We start from the raw sequence: 24268 nt of genomic DNA, 5'->3' as shown, positions 1-24268 counted from the left end.
TGCATTGTGGGAATCCAAACAGCAGCTCCTCCCCACGTGTCTCTGTGGAACCAAGCAACGACATGGTAGCGCTCAGATAGCCACCGTTACTTCTTTAAAGCTCGTTCAACAAGTATTTCAACATAGCAAATCCAATAACATACGTCAATGAAATAAACTGAGGAGAACGGTGAAGTGTGCAGGTGAGATCTAGCCCTTAACTTTTATTGAAATACAGGGAAAACTCACAAAAATCGAGGCCTGGCAAATGACTTGTAATTATATTTGATAGCTTGCAAGCTAGAGTTTCGAGCAAACGTTAGCCAACACAACCGGGTAAATTGCTAGCCAGTACTTAAGTAAACAGACATATCTAAATATTTAGCTGGTTAACCATATCATGAGATATAGCTAGTTAGCCATAATTACTTAACGTTTTTTACGCGTTACTCGTAATTTTACGGATTCGTTTTGTTTTTAGCATTGGTTTGGCTCAAACGGTTTGATCGAATAAGTAGCTCACCAACACAGCCGCTATGCTACTTGTCACGTTGTCAATGTAAATTAGCTAACTAATGTACGGTAGCTAGTTAATTTAGCGACCTTAAACTTACAAGGAACTGCGAGGACTACTCACGATAAAATGTATTACTTGACCCATTTGAAACAACAGGCTGGGATCTCTTGGCTTCGGTATAACAAATCTTTGGCATTAGCTCTGCTGATCACATCTGCCAATCACGTTATCCGTATTTAAGATAGTAGACAGAGATCTACGTCAGACGAACTGTTATCAGTGTGTATTTTTCTTGTTGTAATCAAACTATGTAGTTATAGAAACGGATATAATTTTCACCTTTATTTAACCAGGTAAGCCAGTTGAGAGCAAGTTCTCATTTACAATTGCGACCTGGCCAAGATAAAGCAAAGCAGTGCCTCAGAAACAACAGATATCATGGGATATATCATTGGATGGGCTATTTACAGATGGGCTGTGTACAGCTGCAGCGATCGGTAAGCTGCTCAGATAGCTGATGCTTAAAGTTAGTGAGGGAGATATGTCTCCAACTTCAGCGTTTTTTGCAATTCGTTCCAGTCATTGGCAGCAGAGAACTGGAAGGAAAGGTGGCCAAAGTAGGTGTTGGCTTTGGGGATAACCAGTGAAATATACCTGCTGAAGCTCCTGCTATGGGTGGGTGTTACTATGGTGACCAGTGAGCTGAGATAAGGCGGAGCTTTACCTAGCAAAGACATAAAGATGACCTGTAGCCAGTGGGTTTGGCGACGAGTATGAAGCGAGGGCTAGCCAACGAGAGCATACAGGTCGCAGTGTTGGGTAATATATGGGGCTTTGGTGACAAAACGGATGGCACTGTGATAGACTGTATCCAATTTGTTGAGTAGGGTGTTGGAGGCTATTTTGTAAATGACATCGCCGAAGTCGAGGATCGGTAGGATGGTCAGTTTTACGAAGGAATGTTTGCAGGCATGAGTGAAGGAGGCTTTGTTGCGAAATAGGAATCAGATTCTAGATTTAATTTTGGATTGGAGATGCTTAATGTGAGTCTGGAAGGAGAGTTTACAGTCTAGCCAGACAGCTAGGTATTTGTAGTTGTCGATGAAGACTGCTTCACAGTATTGTCTCTTGTCGATGGCGGTTATGATATTGATACTGTCAATGTAAGATGTAAAATTACTCCCAATTTAGAACACATCAACCTTAGTAATTTAGCTAGCTTGCTACTTAACTAGCTAGTTCCAACAAGCATATCTGTTGCTTGCAAGCAGGAGCAGATGGCTGTATCACTAGCTAATGTCATTCTGGGGCAAGGAGCGTTTTAGCTATTAGTGTATTCTAAGTAATAATTTAAGACTACAAAAATCTAATGGAAAAGTAGTGTAAATCTCATAGTCATCGAGGCAGGACCCAATCATTTAATTCAGACTGACAAATAAGAAAAGCCACATTATCCCTGTTAATAGTTGGAGTAGGATGATTGCGGAGCACCCTGCCTCAGACTGTCAGGTGGTTCAATTTTAGCTCACAATTTACATTTATTTTCTGTGACTTTTTTTATTCATTCTTGTCTCGCACTTTTGTCTCACATGATCTATTCAGCTCCCCTATGTCCTGCTCCCAGAGATCAACCAAGTGCTCTTCACCAAGTTTGGGCTGGTTCACTTGCATGTGAAAACCATCCTACTGCAGTTTGAACTAGCCTTTCCGTCACTATATAGACATTGAGACCATATATGCCTGTTGTCTTTTGTTTGTGGGTTTAGTTTTAGACAGTCTAATGCATTTTAGAGTTGAAACACTCCAACTACAGATACACATGCTTGTTTGAGCATCTCAAAAACTACATTTATTATTGAATCAGTTTAGCGGGTGACAGATTATTTTACTATTGTAACATGCAGTGGGGAGAATTATATTGTTCCTGGCAGGAGCCCAGGCTTTTGAAATAGATCAGGGGTGTAAAACTCATTCCATGGAGAGCCTAGTATCTGTGTGTTTTTGTTTTCAATTAAGACCTAGACAACCAGGAGGGGGAAGTTCTTTACTATTTAGTGACCGTAATTCATCATGGGAGGAGCGAAATCCCAAAGACACTCAGCCCTCCATGGAATGAGTTTGACATGTGCCATAGATAAGAGTTCTCGTCTCTGGACCACACACGGCTTAGATTGCATTCTTCTACGGCACTTGTCGCTCTCTACATCGGTCAGTTACATTGGTGACCAGGGGAGGCCCTTTCGATACGCCTATGGGGCCTGGGCACATGCATGCTCCTGGAGAGAAAGGGTAATACTGCATGAGTTGATGACAGTTTGATGGTCTCCATCAGAAGTCCAGGCTTTTGGCGTAGATTGTAAAGTGCTCATTTCTGGATTGCAGTATTTTAAGATTGTGCCCCCCACGGCACTTGATATACACTGAGTGTACAAACATGAACACATGCTCTCTCCATGACATAGACTGACCAGGCGAATCCAGTTGAAAGCTTATTGATGTCACTTGTTAAATACACTTCAATCAGTGTAGATGAAGGAGAGGGGACAGTTTAAAGAAGGATTTTAAAGCCTTGAGACAATTGAGACATGGATTGTGTATGTGTGCCATTCAGAGGGTGAATGGGCAAAACAACAGATTTAAGTGCCTTTGAATGGGATATTGTACTAGGTGACAAGCAACACTGCTGGGTTATCATGCTCAACAGTTTCCTGTGTATATCAAGAATATTCCACCACCTAAAGGACATCCAGCCAACTTGACAAAACTGTGGGAAGCAATGGTGTCAACATGGGCCAGCTTTTGTCACCTTGTAGAGTCCATGCCCCGACAAATTGAGGCTGTTCTGAGGGCAAAAGGGGTACAACTCAATATTAGGTTCACTATATTTCGATATTTCAAATACTGCCTGAGACATCTTTGCTATGTGTCTCTGTACCCAATAAATGGTGAAACACTTTCTGATGGTGTTATTTGTTTGAATTCATATGAAACGTACATTATGGAAAACCTGTCTCGCACTGTCATGATTAGTAGAATAATTAATGGATTGGCAAGACTTTGGCACAGACAACTTTTAGGTTAGTAGGAAAGTTTAGGTTAGTAGGAAAGTTAATCATTTAAACACTTAAATATACTCACATTTAGTATTTCATGTTCATTTCCCAACTGTTTTTTCTATAATCCTACAGGCTCTATATTATTCTCCGTATCTTATATTCTAATGCATCCATCCTTATGCATGTCCACAATGGTATTGGAGAACACTCATCTTATTACAGAGCACTTTGTACAACTGTTTTTAGAGAAGATTATATTGCAAGGTATGCTATGTGTGTAGGCTATGCCACCTGTATTAGCTAATATGCACATGACACACACCCCTTTTCATCTACATGCATTTATTTGGGTTTCTATGCAAAGTACAGTGTCTTCAGAAAGTAATCAGGCCCCTTGACTTTTTTCCACATTTTGTTACGTTTACAGCCTTATTCTAAAATGGATTAAGTAAATACAAATCCTCAGCAATCTACACACAATACCCCATAATCACAAAGCCAAAAGTTGTTTGTTTATTTTTTGCAAATGTATTAAAAATTAACATACCTTATTTACATAAGTATTCAGATCCTTTGCTATGAAAATTGAGCTCAGGTGGATCCTGTTTCCATTGATCATCATTGATGTTTCTATAACTTTATTGGAGTCCATGTGTGATAAATTCAATTGATTGGACATGATTTGGAAAGGACCACACCTGTCTATATAAGGTCCCACACTTGACAGTACAGGTTCAGAGTAAAAACAAGCCATGAGGTCGAATGATTTGTCCGTAGAGCAGCGAGACATGATTGTGTCGAGGCACAGATCTGGGGAAGGGTAGCAAAACATTTTTGCAGCATTGAAGGTGCCCAAGAACACATTGGCCTCTATCATTCTTAAATGGAAGAAGATTGGAACCACCAAGACTCTTCCTAGAGCTGGCTGTTAGGCCAAACTGAGCAATCAGGGGAGATGGGCCTTGGTCAGGGAGGTGAACAAGAACCTGATGGTCACTCTGACAGAGCTCCAGAGTTTCTCTGGAGATAGGAGGACAACCATCTCTGCAGCAGGCCTTTATGGTAGAGTGGCCAGACTGAAGCCACTACTCAGTAAAAGGCACATGACAGCTCGCATGGAGTTTGCCAAAGGGCACCTAAAGATTCTTTGGCCTGATGAAACCAAGATTGAACTCTTTGGCCTGAATGCCAAGCGTCACGTCTGGAGGAAACCTGGCACCATCCCTACGGTGAAGCATGTTGGTGGCAGCATCATCTGTGGAGATGTTTTTCAGCGGCAGGGACTTGGAGACAAGTCAGGATTGAGACAGAAGAACCGAGCAAAGTACAGAGAGATCCTTGATGAAAACATTCCCCAGAGCGTTTAGGACCGCAGACTGGGGTGAAGGTTCACCTTTCAACAGGACAACGACCCTAAGCATACAGCCAAGACAATGCAGGAGTGGCTTCAGGACCAGTCCATGCATGTCCTTGAGTGGGCCAGCCAGAGCCTGGACTTAAACCTGATCTAACATCTCTGCAGAGACCTGAAAATAGCTGTGCAGCAATGCTCCCCATTCAACCTGACAGTGCTTGAAAGGATCTGCAATACCCAAGAGAAATCTGATGCTGTAATCGCTGCCAAAGGTGCTTCAACAAAGTACTGAGTAAAGGCTCTGAATACTGATGTAAATGTGATATTTCAGTTTTTTAATTTTAAATAAATTTGGTAGAATTTCTAAAAACTTGTTTTTGCTTTGTCATTACGGGGTAGTGTGTGTGTGTGTGTGTGTGTGTGGGGATTGATGAAGGGGGCGAAAACAATTCAATACATTTTAGATTGAAGCAGCCCATTGGCTGTATGTTGAAGCAGCCGGGGTGTATGTTCAGGATTTCTGATTGGTTCCAAGTTTAGCTGTTCGGCAAATTTGCTAGAGCTGACAGTGTTGAAATATACTTAATGTGCAATAATTTAAGGTGCAAACCAATTGTATAGTCGTCATAATGTTTTACTGTCATATACCAAAAAATGTGCTCCTCCCTTGACGGGGTTCGATCAACTTCAAGTTTTTCAGCTTCGGTCCACAACTTATACACGTTACATCATTGCACAAGTGTTAGCTAGCAAGCTAAATGGCTAAAATAGCCATGTTGCTGATGTGATGTGTCTGTCTAACGAGCTCGATGGTACTGGAATGTCAAGAGTTTTGAATGATGTATTGACTGCTAGCTAGATAGCCAGTGTCACTGTTTCTGGCTCACGCAACGTTAGCTATTAACAATTCCTTTAACGTTAAATTTACTACTGTCCTATTACGTCACCATATTTTGGCAGCATCACTCGGTCACACACTCACATCAGACAATGGTCACAAGCATAGTTATAAAAATGAGCTGTGTGTGCGGTACGTAGGCTGATGTGATTGGTCAAAAGACCAAATAGTGAATAATTGCTCAGAATTGGACAACCTGGCTCAACACAGCCATAGTAATGAGTAGTGACACTGTATTTACGTTGCTACTTATCTACCCCTGTTAGTTTGTCGGTCACTAAGCATCACTGTTATTCTAGGTTGGCTCTCCGGGGGTCTCCTGTTGCTCTTCTATGACATCTACCCTTCCCCTCACCATGGCCAGCGGGGAGGACGATGACCCCGTCATACAAGAGGTGAGTGACTAGTTTCCCCAGCACTCCTGTTTACCAGTCTATTTCTTCCCACACCTAGGTTTTATCATCTTGGCGAGAAAGATGAGTGATGGAAAGAATATGAACCCAAGATTCCTCTCTTTCTGTTTCTTTTAGATTGATGTATACCTGGCCAAAAGCCTTGCGGACAAGCTCTATCTGTTCCAGGTAGGTTCTGCATCTACTCTGCAACAAGCTGTATGGATTTGATATGTTCCTGGTTAAGATCTTGTACAGCTATCTTATCTTAATTTATCTTGTTTTTTTTCTTCTCCTTCATAGTATCCAGTACGCCCTTCCTCTATGACCTATGATGATATCACTCATCTGTCTGCCAAGATCAAGCCCAAGCAGCAGAAGGTGTGACTTGGCTCCCTTGTTTAAGATATTTTCATCTCATATGGATTTTCAACTCATTTGGACACACCTACTCATTCCAGTTGTTTTTCTTAATTTTTTACTATTTTCTACATTGTAGAATAATTTGTGAAGACATCAACATTATGAAATAACACATGGAGTCATGTAGTTACCAAAAAAGTGTTAAACAAATCTAATTGTATTTTCTATATGAGATTCTTCAAAGGAGCCACCCTTCTTCATGAGGTAGTCATTTCAATTAGCAGGTGTGCCTTGTTAAAAGTTCATTTCCAATACGTTTGAGCCAATCAGTTGTTGGTAAAAGACCCACGCCCATATTATGGCAAGAACAGCTCGAATTATTATACATTTTTATCCTTTTTATTTAACTAGGCAAGTCAGTTAAGAACAAATTCTTATTTACAATGACAGCCTACCGGGGAACAGTGGGCCTTATTCAGGGCCAGAACGACAGAATTTTACCTTGTCAGCTCGGGGACTCGATCCAGCAACCTTTCGGTTACTCCCAACGCTCTAACCACTAGACTAACTGCCGCCCCAAATAAGCAAAGAGAAATGACAGTTCATCATTACTTTAACATTTACATTTAAGTAATTTAGCAGACGCTAAATGTAAGACTTTAAGACATGAAGGTCAGTCAGTGCGTAAAATTTAAGAACTTTGAAAGTTCCTTGAAGTTCAATCTCAAAAACCATCAAGTGCTATGATGAAACTGGCTCTCATGAGGACCGCCACAGGAAAGGAAGACCCAGAGTTGCCTCTGCTGCAAAGGATATGTTCATTAGAGTTACCAGCCTCAGAAATTGCAGCCCAAATAAATGCTTCAGAGGTCAAGTAACAGACACATCTCAACATTAACTGTTCAGAGACTGCGGGAACCAAGCCTTCATGGTCGAAGTGCTGCAAAGAAACAACTAAAGGACACTGATAAGAAGACTTTCTTGGGCCAAGAAACATGAGCGATGGACACTGGACTGGTGGAAATCTGTCCTTTGGTCTGATGAGTCCAAATGTGAGATTTTTGGTTCCAACCACCGTGTCTTTGTGAGAAGCAGAGTAGGTTAACGTATGATTTTCGCATGTGTGGTTCCCACCAGGAAGCATGGTGGAGGTGGTGTAATGGTGCTTTGCTGGTGACACTGTCAGTGATTTATTTAGTATTCAATGCACACTTAACCAGCATGGCTACCACAGCATTCTTCAGCGATATGCCATCCCATCTGGTTTCTGCTTAGTGGAACTATAATTTGTTTTTCAACAGGACAATGACCCAACACACCTCCAGGCTGTGTAAGGCTATTTGACCAAGAATGAGAGTGATGGAGTGCTGCATCAGATGACATGGCCTCCACAATCACCTGACCTCAACCCAATTGAAATGGTTTGAGATGTGTTCGACCGCAGAGTGAAGGAAAGGCAGCCGACAATTGCTCGGCATATGTGGGAACTCCTTCAAGGCTGTTCGAAAAGCATTCCAGGTGAAGCTGGTTGAGAGAATGCCAAGAGTGAGCAAAGCTGTCATCAAGGCAAAGGGTGGCTACTTTTAAGAATCTAAAATCAAAAATGTATTTTGATTTAACACTTTTTTGGTTACTATATGATGCCATGTGTTGTTTCATAGTTTTTGATGTCTTCACTATTATTGTACAATGTAGAAAATCGTTTTTTTTTTAAAGAAAAACCCTTGAATTAGTAGGTGTGTCCAAACTTTTGACTGGTGCTGTATGAAGGACAAACCACATTATCCATCTTCCCTAGCCTGTTCTATTATTAAACAATATCCTCAGTTTATCATTTGTGTCTTTGTGTAGGTGGAGTTGGAGATAGCCATCAACACTCTGAGTCCTAACTACTGTCGAAGTAAAGGCGAGCAGATCGCCCTCAATGTGGACGGAACCACCTCAGAGGACTCCAACACCTACTCTGTGTGAGTGCACTACATACAGTGGTTGCTCCACTGAAAGTTTTGCGATTATGCTGTGGTACTTAGGGGTAATTTTTGGTTTAGTACGGTACCCTGCGTCACCACATCATTGCTCCAGACCAGCACAAGGGGAGTTAGAGCACTGTATATGCTTTTGGGTCCTACTGTGTCTCTAACTGACAATGAATGGGCGACATAAACCTAAATAGTAACTGATAATTGTGCACAACTTCAGTATTACTTACTAAAACTTGTTACACTAAGGTTTTTATTTGATTTTGTTAGGATTGTTTTGCTTTTACTGTGGTACTGTAGACCACTCCCGACCGGTCACGTTATACAGCACCTGAGTGGTGCAACGGTCTAAGACACTTCATAGCAGTGCAAGCTGTGTTGCTACAGATGCTGATTAAATACCCATTCCGGCCTCGACTGGGAGACCCATGAGATGACTAGGTTTTTGGTTTCTCTCCCTTTTAAAAACAGAAATGAATCATTCTAAATAACAAACTGGCTTTATTTACAAATTAGTAACAATGTCTCACCCCATGTTCAAGATTGGCCTTTTTCTCCCTCATTTTACATTATTTGAAAACAAAATCACCTCCAAAATGTTTTTTTTTTAAACAAAGCGATTCATTATTATTAATTTATAATTATATAAAAGCCCCTTGGATATTCTCACAGATATATTATTGACCCTGTTATTAGCAGGACAATATATATTGGTCATGGCTCCTGAGTGGTGCACAATGGGATTGCCTTGCAGTTCTCCAGCTGCAGTTCGACACCATGTACAGTATTATAATAGCCCGTTATGGGCTATTAGCAGGACAATATACCTTTACCAACACATCTCTGTATTTTGATGCTTTGCGGATGGGTTAGAATCCTCCAATCCTCTATATGTAATTATTGGTGTAGAGTCGCGTCATATTTTTCAATATGCTGTAGGCCTACCGTAGGCGACATGAGTCTCGCTAGTGTTGTGTAATGTGGTGTCGGTCGTATTTATTTAAAGAGCATATTGAAGTTAGAAGCAAAAGCCTACAACTATTTTATCACAGTTTCGCGCTGCTCTGAGACAAGCATGGGGACGGGTCTTGATAAATCAATGAGATTTTTATTTTGACTGAATCTCCGTTTGGGTGTTGGTTAGACTAAAATGGTGGTGTATAAATGTTAGTGTAACCTTTATTTAACTAGGCAAGTCTGTTAAGAACAAATTGTTATTTACAAGGACAGCCTACTCCCTCCTCAACGTCAGGGAATTGAACCACGGTTTACCGCGTGCCCGCATGACACGGGGATCATTTAGCTCAATAGCCCAGCACTGTAGCCTACTCTCGACCGTCACGATGTACATCACCATATTTTATGTTCCCATCCTAACAGAAACCCAGAGGGTTTTTCATTTTTCTTGGAGTAAAAACACCATAATATTAATCAAATGAATTAAGCAAAATTTCTTAAAATCAGTCCCATATACTATGTATATAAATGTAAATCTCCCGCAGGCCAGATTGAATTGGCTCATATGCTGCCCACCCATGACTTTGTACACTTTGTGTTGGTTCATTTCTTAGTACTCTGTGTTAGTTTCATTTGTGTATGTCATCTGTCATATGCTGTGTCTGTGACATGCTGGTCATTCATCAATCTCCTTGCAGGAAGATGATGGACAAGCAGACGTTCACATCCATCCAGTCCACGACCAACACCTCCAGATACGCTGCTGCCATCTTCAGGAAAGGTAGCTGTGTTTCTGTACATTCATATCCACGAGCACTGACATTGCTCTCCTGCGTGTGTTCATGTTAGTCTTGATATCTAAATGCTTGTCTGACTCCGTGTGATGTCACTGATGGGTGTTGATGATGTCATCAGGTGAGCTCCACATCACGCCGCTGCAGGGCATCCTCCAGATGCGACCCAGCTTCTCCTATCTGGACAAGGCTGACTGCAAACACAGAGAGCGGGAGGCCGCTAACGAGGGGGGAGACTCCTCTCAGGATGAGGCGGAGGAAGATGTCAAGGCCGTCACTGTAAGGAAACACGCACAATAACAATTCATACAAAATGGCCCTCTTAAATCAATTGTTGAGCTCTGTTTTCTTTGTCAGTATTGGGATAATCAAATTAAACCTGCCTCTTTCCTCTAGGTGAGGTTTTCCCGTCCTGAGTCGGAGCAGGCTCGTCAGAGGCGTATCCAGTCGTATGACTTCCTTCAGAAGAAACAGGCAGAGGAATCCTGGGTCCACCTGCACTACCACGGCCTCAATGTAAGGGGGCGCTCTCACACACTGTTTTATGTGACCTCTGTTCATCCAAGTCACAGCCAATTTCAACTTAACACCTTGTGTGTGTGTGTGTGTGTGTGTGTGTGTGTGTGTGTGTGTGTGTGTGTGTGTGTGTGTGTGTGTGTGTGTGTGTGTGTGTGTGTGTGTGTGTGTGTGTGTGTGTGTGTGTGTGTGTGTGTGTGTGTGTGTGTGTGTGTTTAGGACGGGCGTTCGGACCACGAGAGGCTATACCTGTACTGCCAGGCTATGGGAGGTTCCGAGAACACAGAACTGGTGAAAACTCCAAAGTGAGTACTAACACGTAGTGTCCCTATTTGAAAGTTGCTTTTGTGTCATTCCTTCTTTTTCTTCCCTCCCGCTCCCTTTATTCATCCCTCTCTCTTTTCTCCTGATCCCTTTATTCATCCCTCTCTCTTTTCTCCTGATCCCTTTATTCATCCCTCTCTTCCCTCCCGCTCCCTTTATTCATCCCTCTCTTCCCTCCCGCTCCCTTTATTCATCCCTCTCTCCTTTCTCCTGATCCCTTCATTCATCCCTCTCTTTCTCCTGATCCCTTTATTCATCCCTCTCTTTCTCCTGATCCCTTTATTCATCCCTCTCTTTCTCCTGATCCCTTTATTCATCCCTCTCTTTCTCCTGATCCCTTTATTCATCCCTCTCTTTCTCCTGATCCCTTTATTCATCCCTCTCCCTCTTTTCTCCTGATCCCTTTATTCATCCCTCTCTCTTTTCTCCCGCTCCCTTTATTCATCCCTCTCTTCCCTCCCGCTCCCTTTATTCATCCCTCTCTCCTTTCTCCTGATCCCTTCATTCATCCCTCTCTATCTCCTGATCCCTTCATTCATCCCTCTTTTTCTCCTGATCCCTTTATTCATCCCTCTCTTTCTCCTGATCCCTTTATTCATCCCTCTCTTTCTCCTGATCCCTTTATTCATCCCTCTTTCTCCTGATCCCTTTATTCATCCCTCTCTTTGTCCTGATCCCTTTATTCATCCCTCTCTTTGTCCTGATCCCTTTATTCATCGCTCTCTTTTCTCCTGATCCCTTTATTCATCGCTCTCTTTCTCCTGATCCCTTTATTCATCCCTCTCTTTCTCCTGATCCCTTTATTCATCCCTCTTTCTCCTGATCCCTTTATTCATCCCTCTCTTTCTCCTGATCCCTTTATTCATCCCTCTCTTTCTCCTGATCCCTTTATTCATCCCTCTTTCTCCTGATCCCTTTATTCATCCCTCTCTTTGTCCTGATCCCTTTATTCATCCCTCTCTTTCTCCTGATCCCTTTATTCATCGCTCTCTTTTCTCCTGATCCCTTTATTCATCCCTCTCTTTTCTCCTGATCCCTTTATTCATCCCTCTCTTCTTTCTCCTGATCCCTTTATTCATCCCTCTCTTCTTTCTCCTGATCCCTTTATTCATCCCTCTCTTCTTTCTCCCGATCCCTTTATTCATCCCTCTCTTCTTTCTCCCGATCCCTTTATTCATCCCTCTTCTTTCTCCCGATCCCTTTATTCATCCCTCTTCTTTCTCCCGATCCCTTTATTCATCCCTCTCTTCTTTCTCCCGATCCCTTTATTCATCCCTCTCTTCTTTCTCCTGATCCCTTTATTCATCCCTCTCTTCTTTCTCCCGATCCCTTTATTCATCCCTCTCTTTCTCATGATCCCTTTATTCATCCCTCTCTTTCTCATGATCCCTTTATTCATCCCTCTCCCTCTTTTCTCCTGATCCCTTTATTCATCCCTCTCCCTCTTTTCTCCCTCAGGGAGTACCTGGCAATGCTCATGCCTCCTGTCGCAGAGGAGAAGATGTAAGTCAAACTTGCATGGTGTGTAATGTATTAAGCCATGTTATAACATTTCAGGTATTGAAACTGTCCTTGGTGTGTGTGTGTCAGTGTGAGGCCCGTAGGTCCCAGTAACATGCTGTCCATGGCCCAGCTCCGGACGCTGCCGCTCGGTGACCAGATCAAGACCCTGATGAAGAACGGTACACTAACCTTGTTACTTTTGCTCCAATAAATCTTTATTTTCCCCAAGGGAAATGTTTTCAAATCAAATGTATTTGTTACATGTGCCGAATGCAACTGGTGTAGACTTAACTGTGAATTTGTTGCTTACGAGCCCATGTCCTCCATCTTATTCTTTCCATAATTTCTCTCTTCCCCTCTAGTTAAGGTGATGCCGTTTGCCAACCTGATGGGTTTGCTGACCCCTGGGACAGACTCCACTGCAGTGCTGCGCTGCATCCAGCAGGTGGCGCTACTGGTGCAGGGCAACTGGGTGGTCAAAAGGTGAGACGAGCAGAGCAGGATTGTGGCGGACCAGGTTCACAGATCCAGATTAAATAGATCCAAAAAAGTCTTCCTTCTGGATTAATTATTCAAGATCTAAATGTGTGATTTCATGAACAAAGATTATGCTTGGATAAAAAGATGAACTATTGTCCCAGAAATATTTCAGGTCATGTCCCTGACAGCAGTTGAACACTCTTTTGTTCCTTCAGTGACGTGCTGTATCCTAAGAACAGCTGTAGTCCCCACAGTGGTGTGCCGGCTGAGGTGCTGTGTCGAGGAAGAGACTTTGTGGTGAGTCACACTGTTTATACCCTTACCATATCTCCGAGCAGATCTTCCTGCACAGGTCCACAGTACAATTGTGCATGTTCATTGACAAGAGGTTCAAATTTCAAGAATTCATGGTGAAATTTAAACAGGAATAAAAATATGTTTTGTGTATATATATATATATGTGTGTGTGTGTGTGTGTGTGTGTGTGTTTTATGTTCTTGTTTCTCTTAGATGTGGAGATTCACTCAGGATCGCTCGGTGATGAGGAAGGAGATTGCAGCCATCATCAAGGTAATCATCAACTGTTTTAAACAGTTCACTGCACCAGGGGGTGCTACTAAAGCCACCTACCGTGTCTCACACCTGGCCAAAGATACCCAATTCAAATACCGCTCTATTTAAAGTACATGGTGTAACACACTTCAAGTGTTCCTATAAGTCAATCAATCAAATGTATTTATAAAGCCCTTCGTACATCAGCTAATATCTCAAAGTGCTGTACAGAAACCCAGCCTAAAACCCCAAACAGCAAGCAATGCATGTGTAGAAGCACAGTGGCTAGGAATAACTCCCTAGAAAGGCCAGAACCTAGGAAGAAACCTAGAGAGGAACCAGGCTATGAGGGGTGGCCAGTCCTCTTCTGGCTGTGCCGGGTGGAGATTATAACAGAACATGGCCAAGATGTTCAAATGTTCATAGATGACCAGCAGGGTCAGATAATAATAATCACAGTGGTTGTAGAGGGTGCAACAGGTCAACACCTCAGGAGTAATTGTCAGTTGGCTTTTCATAGCCGAACATTGAGAGTATCTCTACCGCTCCTGCTGTCTCTAGAGAGTTGAAAACAGCAGGTCTGGGACAGGTAGCACGTCCGGTGAACAGGTCAGAGTTCCGTAGCTGCAGGCAGAAGAGTTGAAACTGGAGCAGCAGCACGGCCAGGTGGACTGGGGACAGCAAGGAGTCCTCATGCTAGGTAGTCCTGAGGCATCGTCCTAGGGCTCAGGTCCTCAGAGAGAGAGAGAAAGAAAGAATTGGAGAGCATACTTAAATTCACACAGGACACCGGATAAGACAGGAGAAATACTCCAGATATAACAGACTGACCCTAGCCCCCCAAGACATAAACTACTGCAGCATAAATATTGGAGGGTGAGACAGTAGGGGTCGGGAGACACTGTGGTCCCTTCCGACGAAACCCCCGGACAGGGCCAAATAGGCAGGATATAACTCCACCCGCTTTGCCAAAGCACAGCCCCCACACCACTAGAGGGGTATTTTCAACCACCAACTGAGACAAGGCCGAGTATAGCCCACAAAGATCTCCGCCACGGCACAACCCAAGGGGGGGCGCCAACCCAGACAGGAAGATCCCGTCAGTGACTCAACCCACTCAAGTTTAAATTTGTTCCTCCCCTCACTAACAGTTACCCCCAGAGGGTGTTACTAAATGTCTGCCCCCCCCAATAAGTTAGCTCCAGAGCAGTTGAAGCTGGTGGGAGGAGCTATAGGGGGATGGGCTCATTGTAATGGCTGGAATGGAAATATGGAACGGTATCAAACAAATGGAAACCACATGTTTGACTTTGTTCAATTTATTCCACTCCACCATTACAATGAGACTGTCTTCCTATAGCTCCTCCCACCAGCCTCCTCTGCTCCAGAGGTTGTTGCTAGCTTTTTGTCCTCCCTGTTATTTCCAGCTCCCCCCGGAGGACGTGAAGGACTTCCTGGAACATATGGCGGTGCCTCGTATCAACCGTGGCTGGGAGTTCCTGTTGCCAAGCGATGGTTCCTTCATCAAGAAGCACCCTGACGTGGCCCAGCGGCAGCACATGCTGTGGATGGGGATACAGAGCAAGTAAGACATGACATACGCAAACACACACACATTATCACTCACTGTTTGCCTTGGTAAGGTAACATGGACAGAGACGGTTGATTTTATGTTTCATGTTTTGTTTGCAGATTGGAGAAGGTCTTCACCTTCTCTAAGGAGGACCTGGTATCCAAAAAGGACCTAGAAACAGGTGTGTGTGCTTATAGCAGCGTCTTTCTGGCATAATGTGTTTTATAATTGTCTCTAGCTAAAAACTGTTTCTCTGTCCTTAACAGAAACTGTGCACGTGAGTGGCGAGGAGCGGCTGAAGGCTGCCCATGAACGTGCACAGCATAACCAGGCCTCTCTAGAGAAGGACCTGAGCGCTCGTCGACAGGGTGGAGCCGGGGCGAGTGGCGGAACTGGGGTTCGGGTCAAAGAAGAACCTGTCAGTGAAGACGAACCCATGGACTCGTGCTCATCCGTGCACCCTAATGGTTTGGTTAACGGTTACCCCTCATCCTCTGCTACCTGCCCCGCCTTGAACCCTCATAACGGGCACGGCGGGACCCCCACTCCATCACCGTCCCCTGAGCTGAGGGACTTTGTGTGGAACACGTTCAGGAAGCAGCACGTGCTGACGCTGAGCGAAGTCAAGAGGCTGTTCAACCTCCACCTGGCCTCCCTGCCTCCCGGACACAGCCTGTTCCACTCCATCTCAGACCGCCTGCTACAGGATACTATACTGATGAGCCAATGCAAACAGATACTGGTGCCTGTGAGTATTAGACCCTGTCCCTGCTGCATGACTACCATCCCACCAGGGCTCCCTTGGGTTTTCGGTTTTGAAACTGGCGTGATAGGGGGTTTGGGGTCAGTTCCTCTGGAAAACAGACAACCCCCTGTGGTACTGGAGAATTTAAGTTAAAGATCGGCCCATTCTTCCACTAGATATCCACAGATAAAGAGCCTCTCCTTGGACTAAAGAGATCAGTTTTTGGCTCCCGGCCAGATTAAACTCAGCCTGCCCGGGTTCTCTTCTCTGCTGCAATGATGGTCTCTTGCTTGCCTCAGGAGTACAGCCATCACCTTTCCTAAACAGAACAACAAACTGTGGTTTTGGTGTGTGATCTATCCCTGTAGCAGCACACCGGCTTTACTCCTGAGGGTAGCAGGTAGGAAGTAGAGAGAGAGAGAGAGAGCAGTGAGGCGATGGAGGGTTGGCCTTATCAGGTTCAGCTCTCTGATTAGAGCCTGATGGCTGTGTGATTGTAGAATCTAACTGTTCAATTATATTACACCCCACCAGACTGCACTGTACCTTAGGTGAAGCCTACATTTTCCTAATGAGGCGTGGTTCTTTAAACTTTGCTCTCGTGGTTGTCTTAATGCCATAGTACTCATCAGAGAAGTAGTTGAATGAACATTGTTAGCATTAATACCATGACACTGCTACCTATTGTATTCAGGTCTGAGACACTGCTACCTATTGTATTCAGGTCTGAGACACTGCTACCTATTGTATTCAGGTCTGAGACACTGCTACCTATTGTATTCAGGTCTGAGACACTGCTACCTATTGTATTCAGGTCTGAGACACTGCTACCTATTGTATTCAGGTCTGAGACACTGCTACCTATTGTATTCAGGTCTGAGACACTGCTACCTATTGTATTCAGGTCTGAGACACTGCTACCTATTGTATTCAGGTCTGAGACACTGCTACCTATTGTATTCAGGTCTGAGACACTGCTACCTGTTGTATTCAGGTCTGGGACACTGCTACCTATTGTATTCAGGTCTGAGACACTGCGACCTGTTGTGTGGATAAGGAGCAAGTCTCCCTCTGAGTATCAAATCCCTTTTTCAACCTGGCTTAGGTTCTTATCCCCCTTGCGCTCCTCGGGATGTTGTAGGATTTAGATCCTGGAAGGAGGAATGAGGTAGGGAGGTATGGGGAGGGGTTAGACGGAGGAAACTGTCCACTGTTAAATAGCTTCTATTATTGGCTGAGAGCACAAAGCCTATTACCGTTCCAGGAGGAGTTAACCATTAAGCCCTGTGTAGAATTTGCCTGTACACACACATCTAGGATCTGATCCCACTTCTCAAATATGGACTAAACAATAGTCAGTCAGATGAATGCAAAACTGACTTTGGATCAGCTTTGAGGGGCAACTTTATCCTATCCCAGCAGAGGTTTATGCTTTCTGGGAGTGGAGAGGGTTGAATCAGGGATTTGCTTAATGGTCTTGGGATTAGAGATCCTGTTACATTTACATGTTGGTCATTTAGCAGATGCTTTTATCAAAAGTAACTTAGTCAGGTTGGCAACACAGCACGCCATCAGGTTGGCAACACAGCACGCCTGTTTTGTTTTGTTGAGATTGGGAATAACTTAATCCAAAGTGTAGCTTCTTGTAATATAAGGTATCCCGTGTCTGTAGTGCCCAGTGCTATAAGACTCGGTCACTGCAGGGATTTCACTCCTGTCCCCTCTCCTGCAGTTACATCAGTTGTCTTTCTCTTCATGTATTTTCATCGGTTTGGTCTCTCTTTTTCCCTGTAGTTTCCAGCCCAGAGCACGGCAGCTGCGGATGAGCAGAAGGTGTTTGTTGTGTGGGAGACAGGAGAGACCTTCGACAAGGTAACAACACCTGGGGTCAGGGTTCTTCTTATAGTCAAGTGTGTAATAATTTTATTTTCCTTTTCACTCATCATTCCACATGCCCACTGCACCCACTGGATCACTTGGAGTGTGTGTGTAACCTGTGTTTTGAAATCATGCAGAAATACTCTGATCACAAGTCTGCCTTTTACAGTGGCTTGCGAAAGTATTCAACCCCTTGGCATTTTTCCTATTTTGTTGCCCTACAACCTGGAATTAAAATGTATTTTTTGGGGTGTTTGTATCATTTGATTTACACAACATGCCTACCACTCTGAAGGTACCCCACCTCTTTAAGGAATACCTAGGATAGGATAAAGTAATCCTTTTCACCCCCCCCCTTTAAGATTTAGATGCACTATTGTAAAGTGACTGTTCCACTGGATGTCATAAGGTGAATGCACCAATTTGTAAGTCGCTCTGGATAAGAGCGTCTGCTAAATTACTTAAATGTAAATGTAAGATGGAAAAAAATTTTTTATTGTGAAACAAACAAGAAATAAGACCAACTGAACTTGTTCGCATAACTATTTACCCCCCCAAAATCAATACTTTGTAGAGCCACCTTTTGCAGCAGTTACAGCTGTAAGTCTCTTGGGGTATGTCTCTAAGCATGGCACATCTAGCCACTGGGATTTTTACCCCTTCTTCAAGGCAAAACTGCTCCAACTCCTTCAAGTTTGCTGTATACCAGCGGAATCCATCCATCTTTAAATCATACCACAGATTGTCAACTGGATTGAGGTATGGGCTTTGTCTAGGCCACATATGTCAGAGTCAAGGCCCGCGGGCCACATCCGGCCCGCGAGAAGGTTTTTTACGGCCCCTGGGATGATCTTGATTTGTTATTAGAACCGGCCCGCAGACCGCAGCAAGCCGGCAGCCCGCAGATCTTTTACACGCACCAATACTACATTTCCCACAATGCAACGGTGACGCACCGAGCAGTAGGCTGCTTCATTTCAATATTTATTGGCACAGCAGTTGTCAGCATCACAGTAAAATTAACTTTCAGATACCCATCAAAAATGGCAAAACGGAAGGTGGACACTGAGAACCGGGGGTTTCAAACAAGGTGGGAGTCGGAGTATTTGTTCACGGAGGTAGCTGGAAAACCTGTGTGTCTTCTGTGTGGAGAAAGTGTGGCGGTACTGAAAGAGTATAATCTGAGACGACATTATGAAACGAAACACGCGGACAAAAACAAGAATATGGACATGGAACAAAGGCTACAAAAGGCAGAGGAATTAAAACGAGGCCTCAAATCTCGACAGGCTCTGTTCAAAAAAGCCAAATCACAAGGCCAGGCTGCTGTCAAGGCCAGTTTTATTTTGGCAGAAGAGATCGCTAAATCAGCCCGGCCATTTACGGAGGGGGATTTTCCGACGGAGCACCTGCGATGTGTGGACACAGGAGCGGACTGGTGGCAAAGATACGGGAAAAGATGCAAGAGGAAAACGCGACAGGTGAGCTGACAGCTTATCATTGTATCATACACCAGGAAGCGTTGTGCGGTAAAGCCTTGAAAATGGAGCATGTAATGAGCATCATCACGCGCACAGTTAACTTTATCAGAGCCAAAGGTTTGAATCACCGCCAGTTCAAGGCATTTCTGACGGAGTTAGAAACGGAGCATGGTGATTTGCCTTATCACACAGAGGTGCGATGGCTAAGCCAGGGAAAGGTGCTTCAAAGATGTTTCGAGCTTCGTGAGGAGATTTGTCTGTTCTTGGACAGCAAAGGGAAAGACACAACACAACTCCGAGATGAAATGTTTCTGTGTGAAATGGCTTTTCTGTGTGACATTACGAGTCATCTGAATGCAATGAACTTGCAGCTGCAGGGTCGGGATCGTGTCATCTCTGATATGTACAGTACAGTGAAGGCATTTAAAACCAAACTGTGCGGCAGTGGGTGCTGCGGAGTTCGCCCGTTTCCTCCCGACACAATGCCCCAGCTGCGCATCCAGGCTGCTCAAACGTTGTCTATGTTTGGCAGCACATACCTGTGTGAACAACTGTTTTCTTTGATGAACTTGAACAAAACATCACACAGAAGTCGACTTACTGCTGAACACCTCCACTCAATTCTGAGGATTTCCTCAGCTCAGAGCCTTACCCCGAACATTGATGAACTTGTGGAAAAGATGGGACACCACCAAGTATCACCCTCAACCTCAAACAAGTGAACATTACTGTGCAATCACATATTTAGAGTTTTTACTCAGTTCAAGTTTAAAAGTTAAAGTTTAATATTTGTTTTCACTGCATGTTACTTCTCCTTAAACAAAGTGTTGTTTTTGATTAATAGATTTTTGCACTTTATTTTATTGTATTTCAATCCAATTATATTTTAAAAATATTTCAGTTGAGTGGATGATAGAAAATTGCTATTATTGTTTTTTTCTTTGAAGTAAATTTAGCCCACTTTTGCTAAAATAGAAAATATAGGCTACTGATGGTGCCTTGAATACCGGTTTCTTTCATTTAATGTTCATGTTATGGGGATTTTTATATAAAGGAAATTTGTCTTTTGTGTCTGTTGAAAATTAAAGATTACTGACAGAGCCATAAGAAAATATTGCTTTATTTATCTGATCATATTGGAATATATTTGTTAGGTTTTCAGTAGGTTCAATTAGGTTCACTAGACTATATGCGTCATTTAAAAAATTTTCAATGAACATTCGAACAGTCCGGCCCTCGGCTTGTAGCTAAATTTTTTTATTTGGCCCTCCGTCCATTTGACTTTGACACCCCTGGTCTAGGCCATTCCAAGACATTCAAATATTTCCCCTTAAACCACTCGAGTGTTGGTTTAGCAGTAAGCTTAGGGTCATTGTCCTGCTGGAAGGTGAACCTCTGTCCTAGTCTCAAATCTCTGGAAGACTGAAACAGGTGTCCCTCAAGAATGTCCCTGTATTTAGCACCATCCATCATTCCTTCAATTCTGACCAGTTTCCCAGTCCTTGCCGATGGAAAAACAGCCCCACAGCATGATGCTGCCACCACCATGCTTCATTGTGGGGATGGTATTCTCTGGGTGACGAGAGGTGTTGGGTTTGCGACAGACAGCATTTTCCTTGATGTCCAAAAAAGCTCAATTGTTGTCTCATCTGACAAGAGTACCTTCTTCCATATGTTTGGGTAGTCTCCCACATGCCTTTTGGCGAACACCATACGTGTTTGCTTATTTCTTTCTTTAAGCAATGTCTTTTTTCTGGCCCCTCTCTCTCTTCCGTAAAGCCCAGCTCTGTGGAGTGTACTGCTTAGTGGTTCTATGGACAGATACTCCAATCTCCGCTTTGGAGCTTTGCAGCTCCTTCGGGGTTGTCTTTGGTCTCTTATTTTATTTTTATTTTTTTGCATTTTCCAATTAAGAACATTCAAAACAAAAATGAAAAGATGGTGACAGTAACAGATGAACATAATATATATGTATGTATATATATATATATATATATTATATTTGTTTTTTCTGATTAATGCCTTGTCTGGTCCGTGAGTTTTGGTGGGCGGCCATCTCTTGGCAGGTTTGTTGTGGTGCCATATTCTTTCCATGTTTTAATAATGGATTTAATGGTGCTCCGTGGGATGTTTAAAAGTTTCTGATATTTTTTTATAACCCAACCCGGATCTGTACTCTCTACAACTTTGTCCCTGACCTGTTTGGAGAGCTCCTTGGTCTTCATGGTGTCGCTTGCTTAGTTGTGTTGCAGACTCTGGGGCCCTGTCAGAACAGGTGTGTATATTTAGAGATCATGTGACACTTAGATTGCACACAGGTGGACTTTATTTAACTAATAATGTGACTTCTGAAGGTAATTGTTTGCACCAGATCTTATTATGGGCTTCATAGCAAAGGGGGTGAATACATGTGCACGCACCACTTTTGTTTTTAATTATTACATTTTTTTTTGGACAAATAACCCTTTTCACTTTACCAATTGGGACTATTTTGTGTATGTTAGGGTTTGGCCGGGGTATGCGGTCATTGTAAATAAGAATTTCTTCTTAACTGACTTGCCTAGTTAAAGGTTCATTTAATAAATAGGAAAACGCCAAGGGGATGAATACTTTTGCAAGGCACTGTGTGCCCTCCCTTACTTAGTTTCAGAAATGTGGATATGTTTGAGCTCCCTTTTAATTTTTCTGCCCCTACATTTTAAAAGATCTTCATATTGTTGTCGTCGTCGTCCCCCCCCCCCCCAGCACCGTCAGGTCCTGTATGAGATCTTCATGAAAAACTACCGGGTAAGGAGGAACGTGATCCAGACCAGGCTGACGCAGGAGCTGGGAGACCAGACTACCAAGGCCGACATGGACCGCCTGCTCAAGGTACGACTGGCCTCAGAACAAAGTGTAGAACAGACTGCTGAACAGTATCTAGAACTGGCTTTAGAATAGGTTCTGGAATCTTCAGAGCGGGTTCTAGAAGCTAGAGCATTGAGTAGCTGAGTGGGCTGTAGGAACACCATTTAAAACTGTCTGAAGAATCAGATGTGGTAAAGTTAACCTGTCTGTTTGGTCCTGTCTTGTTAGGAGTGCTGTGTGAGCTTAGGAGGGATGTGGTACCTCAAGGGTACCCTACAGTCCTGACAACATTGAGGACACGCCCCTGTGGCCACCATCACCCAACCAAAACCACTCCCCCAGAGCCTAGTGGGAGGGCTCTGTACGGGGAGGCAGGGCAGGCGGACACACGAACCAATCGCAGCCCTCCTGCCCCCAGCTCTCAGGACCTGGATTGGAGGACTGAGATGTCCATCATCTGCTCCTGTCAGAACATAATGCTTGTTGTTATTGCAGCTGAATAAGTCACTTGAGCATGGTCCAAATGGAGGTGCCCTGGTGGACAGAAGACCTTCTATATTCACAAGGGCAGGAGCACAGATGTGTGTATTCGAGTGAGACAATACTGAAAAACTAGATTTACAATGCTATTATTTCCCAATCTGTACTTTAGTACCCTAAGAACAGCTCATTGTGCTCTAGTCCAGAACAGGTAAACTTGATTCAACTAATGTGGGTGGGCTGGTTAAGGGCTGAGCACAAATGTGCAGTCCTGGAGGTACTCGAAGAATTGATTAGGGAACACTGTACTATGCCATTGAGAACTAGACTATATTTTGAATTCATAAAGTGACGCTTTATTTTGTTTTTGAATTAAATTTATTTTACCAGACTGAGGTTGGTGTTTGTCTAAGGAGTTCAGTTTAGTACTGTAGTTTTATCCTGACGGTGGCCTTTGGGGGGGAAAAGAAACACATTTTAGTCCTTTTACCATTCAGTTTAAGGCCTTAACTAGGGTAGCACATTGCTAGTTTGAGTTGAGCTTTTTCTACTTTTGTTCCTCTTTTCTTGAAGGGAGGAATGATAACTTTGGTTTGATATTCACTCCACCCTCTGTCACTGATAAAGGCCATACAGAGCAGGACAACACCACATCGTGTTGAAGGTTATTTAACAGCTTGTGTTACACAGCTATCAATCAATAGCTGGATCAACCTATATAGGTACAGGCACTTTAAACTACTGTTGTGCGTGAACTAAAAGCAGGGGTTTGCTGAGGTGAATCACAATACAGGAGTGAATTGATGTTGAAGTGATCACAATCATTTAAAACCTGAGGTTTTTTGTGCAAATCCTTAACTGTTAACCCAACGTTTTACCACAAGGTGGAGGTGAATTTTACTTTCACATGTTCATTTTATATTTGATACAGTTAAACTAGACAGTCAGTGCGGGTAAGGCCTGTTTTGAGTTGCAGAGAAGCACTTGGAAGTGGAACCTCATGGAAAATGTGAATAAAAACTATTGAATGATTGGTTTGCGGTTATTGAATGTCTGGGAGATGAATTAATTTAAAGTTTTGTTGAATTCAAAGGATGCTAATACAATAAAAGTTAAAATATTGTAGGACATAGTTTCAGGCTGTGGAATGTTGTCCCACTCTTCAATGGAGTGAAGTTGCTGGATATTCCAGGAATTGTGAACAGATCCTTGCGACATGGGGCCTGTTTCAGCATGCATTATCATGCTGTAACATGAGGTGATGGTGGCGGATGAATGGCACGACAATGGTCCTCAGGATCTCGTGACGCTATCTCTGAATTAAAATTGTGTTCATTGTCCGTAGCTAATGCCTGCCCATACCATAACCCCACCGCCACCATGGGGCACTCTGTTCACAATGTTGACATCAGCAAACTGTTTGCCCACATGAAACCATCTGCCCAGTACAGTTAAAACGGATTCATCCGTGAAGAGTACACTTCTCCAGCGTGCCATCGAAGGTGAGTATATGCCCACTGAAGTAGGTTACGACGCTGAACTGCAGTCAGGTCACGCCCCTGGTGAGGATGACAAGCACGCAGATGAGCTTCCCTGATTT

The 24268-nt window shown here is 43.4% G+C and overlaps 1 protein-coding gene across 1 annotated transcript; it reads left to right on the top strand.

Annotated features, from left to right (window-relative positions):
* On the top strand, nt 1–23699 carry LOC124038516 (DNA-directed RNA polymerase III subunit RPC5-like). The gene is made up of 20 exons (XM_046354503.1): nt 1–182; nt 6104–6199; nt 6335–6385; nt 6500–6577; nt 8411–8526; nt 10194–10276; nt 10411–10568; nt 10686–10805; nt 11025–11110; nt 12588–12632; nt 12720–12811; nt 12995–13115; nt 13328–13409; nt 13623–13682; nt 15092–15249; nt 15357–15418; nt 15504–15985; nt 17777–17854; nt 22087–22212; nt 22417–23699. The coding sequence occupies exons 2-20, from the start codon at nt 6137–6139 to the stop codon at nt 22471–22473; spliced, it is 2118 nt and encodes a 705-aa protein (XP_046210459.1). The 5' UTR covers nt 1–182; nt 6104–6136; the 3' UTR covers nt 22474–23699.
* The last annotated feature ends 569 nt before the right edge of the window (nt 23700–24268 follow it).

The sequence above is a fragment of the Oncorhynchus gorbuscha genome, linkage group LG06 (assembly GCF_021184085.1).
Source record: "Oncorhynchus gorbuscha isolate QuinsamMale2020 ecotype Even-year linkage group LG06, OgorEven_v1.0, whole genome shotgun sequence".
NCBI lineage: Eukaryota > Metazoa > Chordata > Actinopteri > Salmoniformes > Salmonidae > Oncorhynchus > Oncorhynchus gorbuscha.
Note: the sequence above shows the minus strand (reverse complement) of the source record. Positions and strands in the feature narration are given on the sequence as shown.

Coding starts and splice junctions, on each gene's coding strand:
- LOC124038516 (XM_046354503.1), top strand. CDS start 6,137: ATGACATCTACCCTTCCCCTCACCATGGCCAGCGGGGAGGACGATGAC. Junction 8,527..10,193: donor GACTCCAACACCTACTCTGT/GTGAGTGCACTA, acceptor ATCTCCTTGCAG/GAAGATGATGGACAAGCAGA. Junction 13,410..13,622: donor GTCGAGGAAGAGACTTTGTG/GTGAGTCACACT, acceptor TGTTTCTCTTAG/ATGTGGAGATTCACTCAGGA.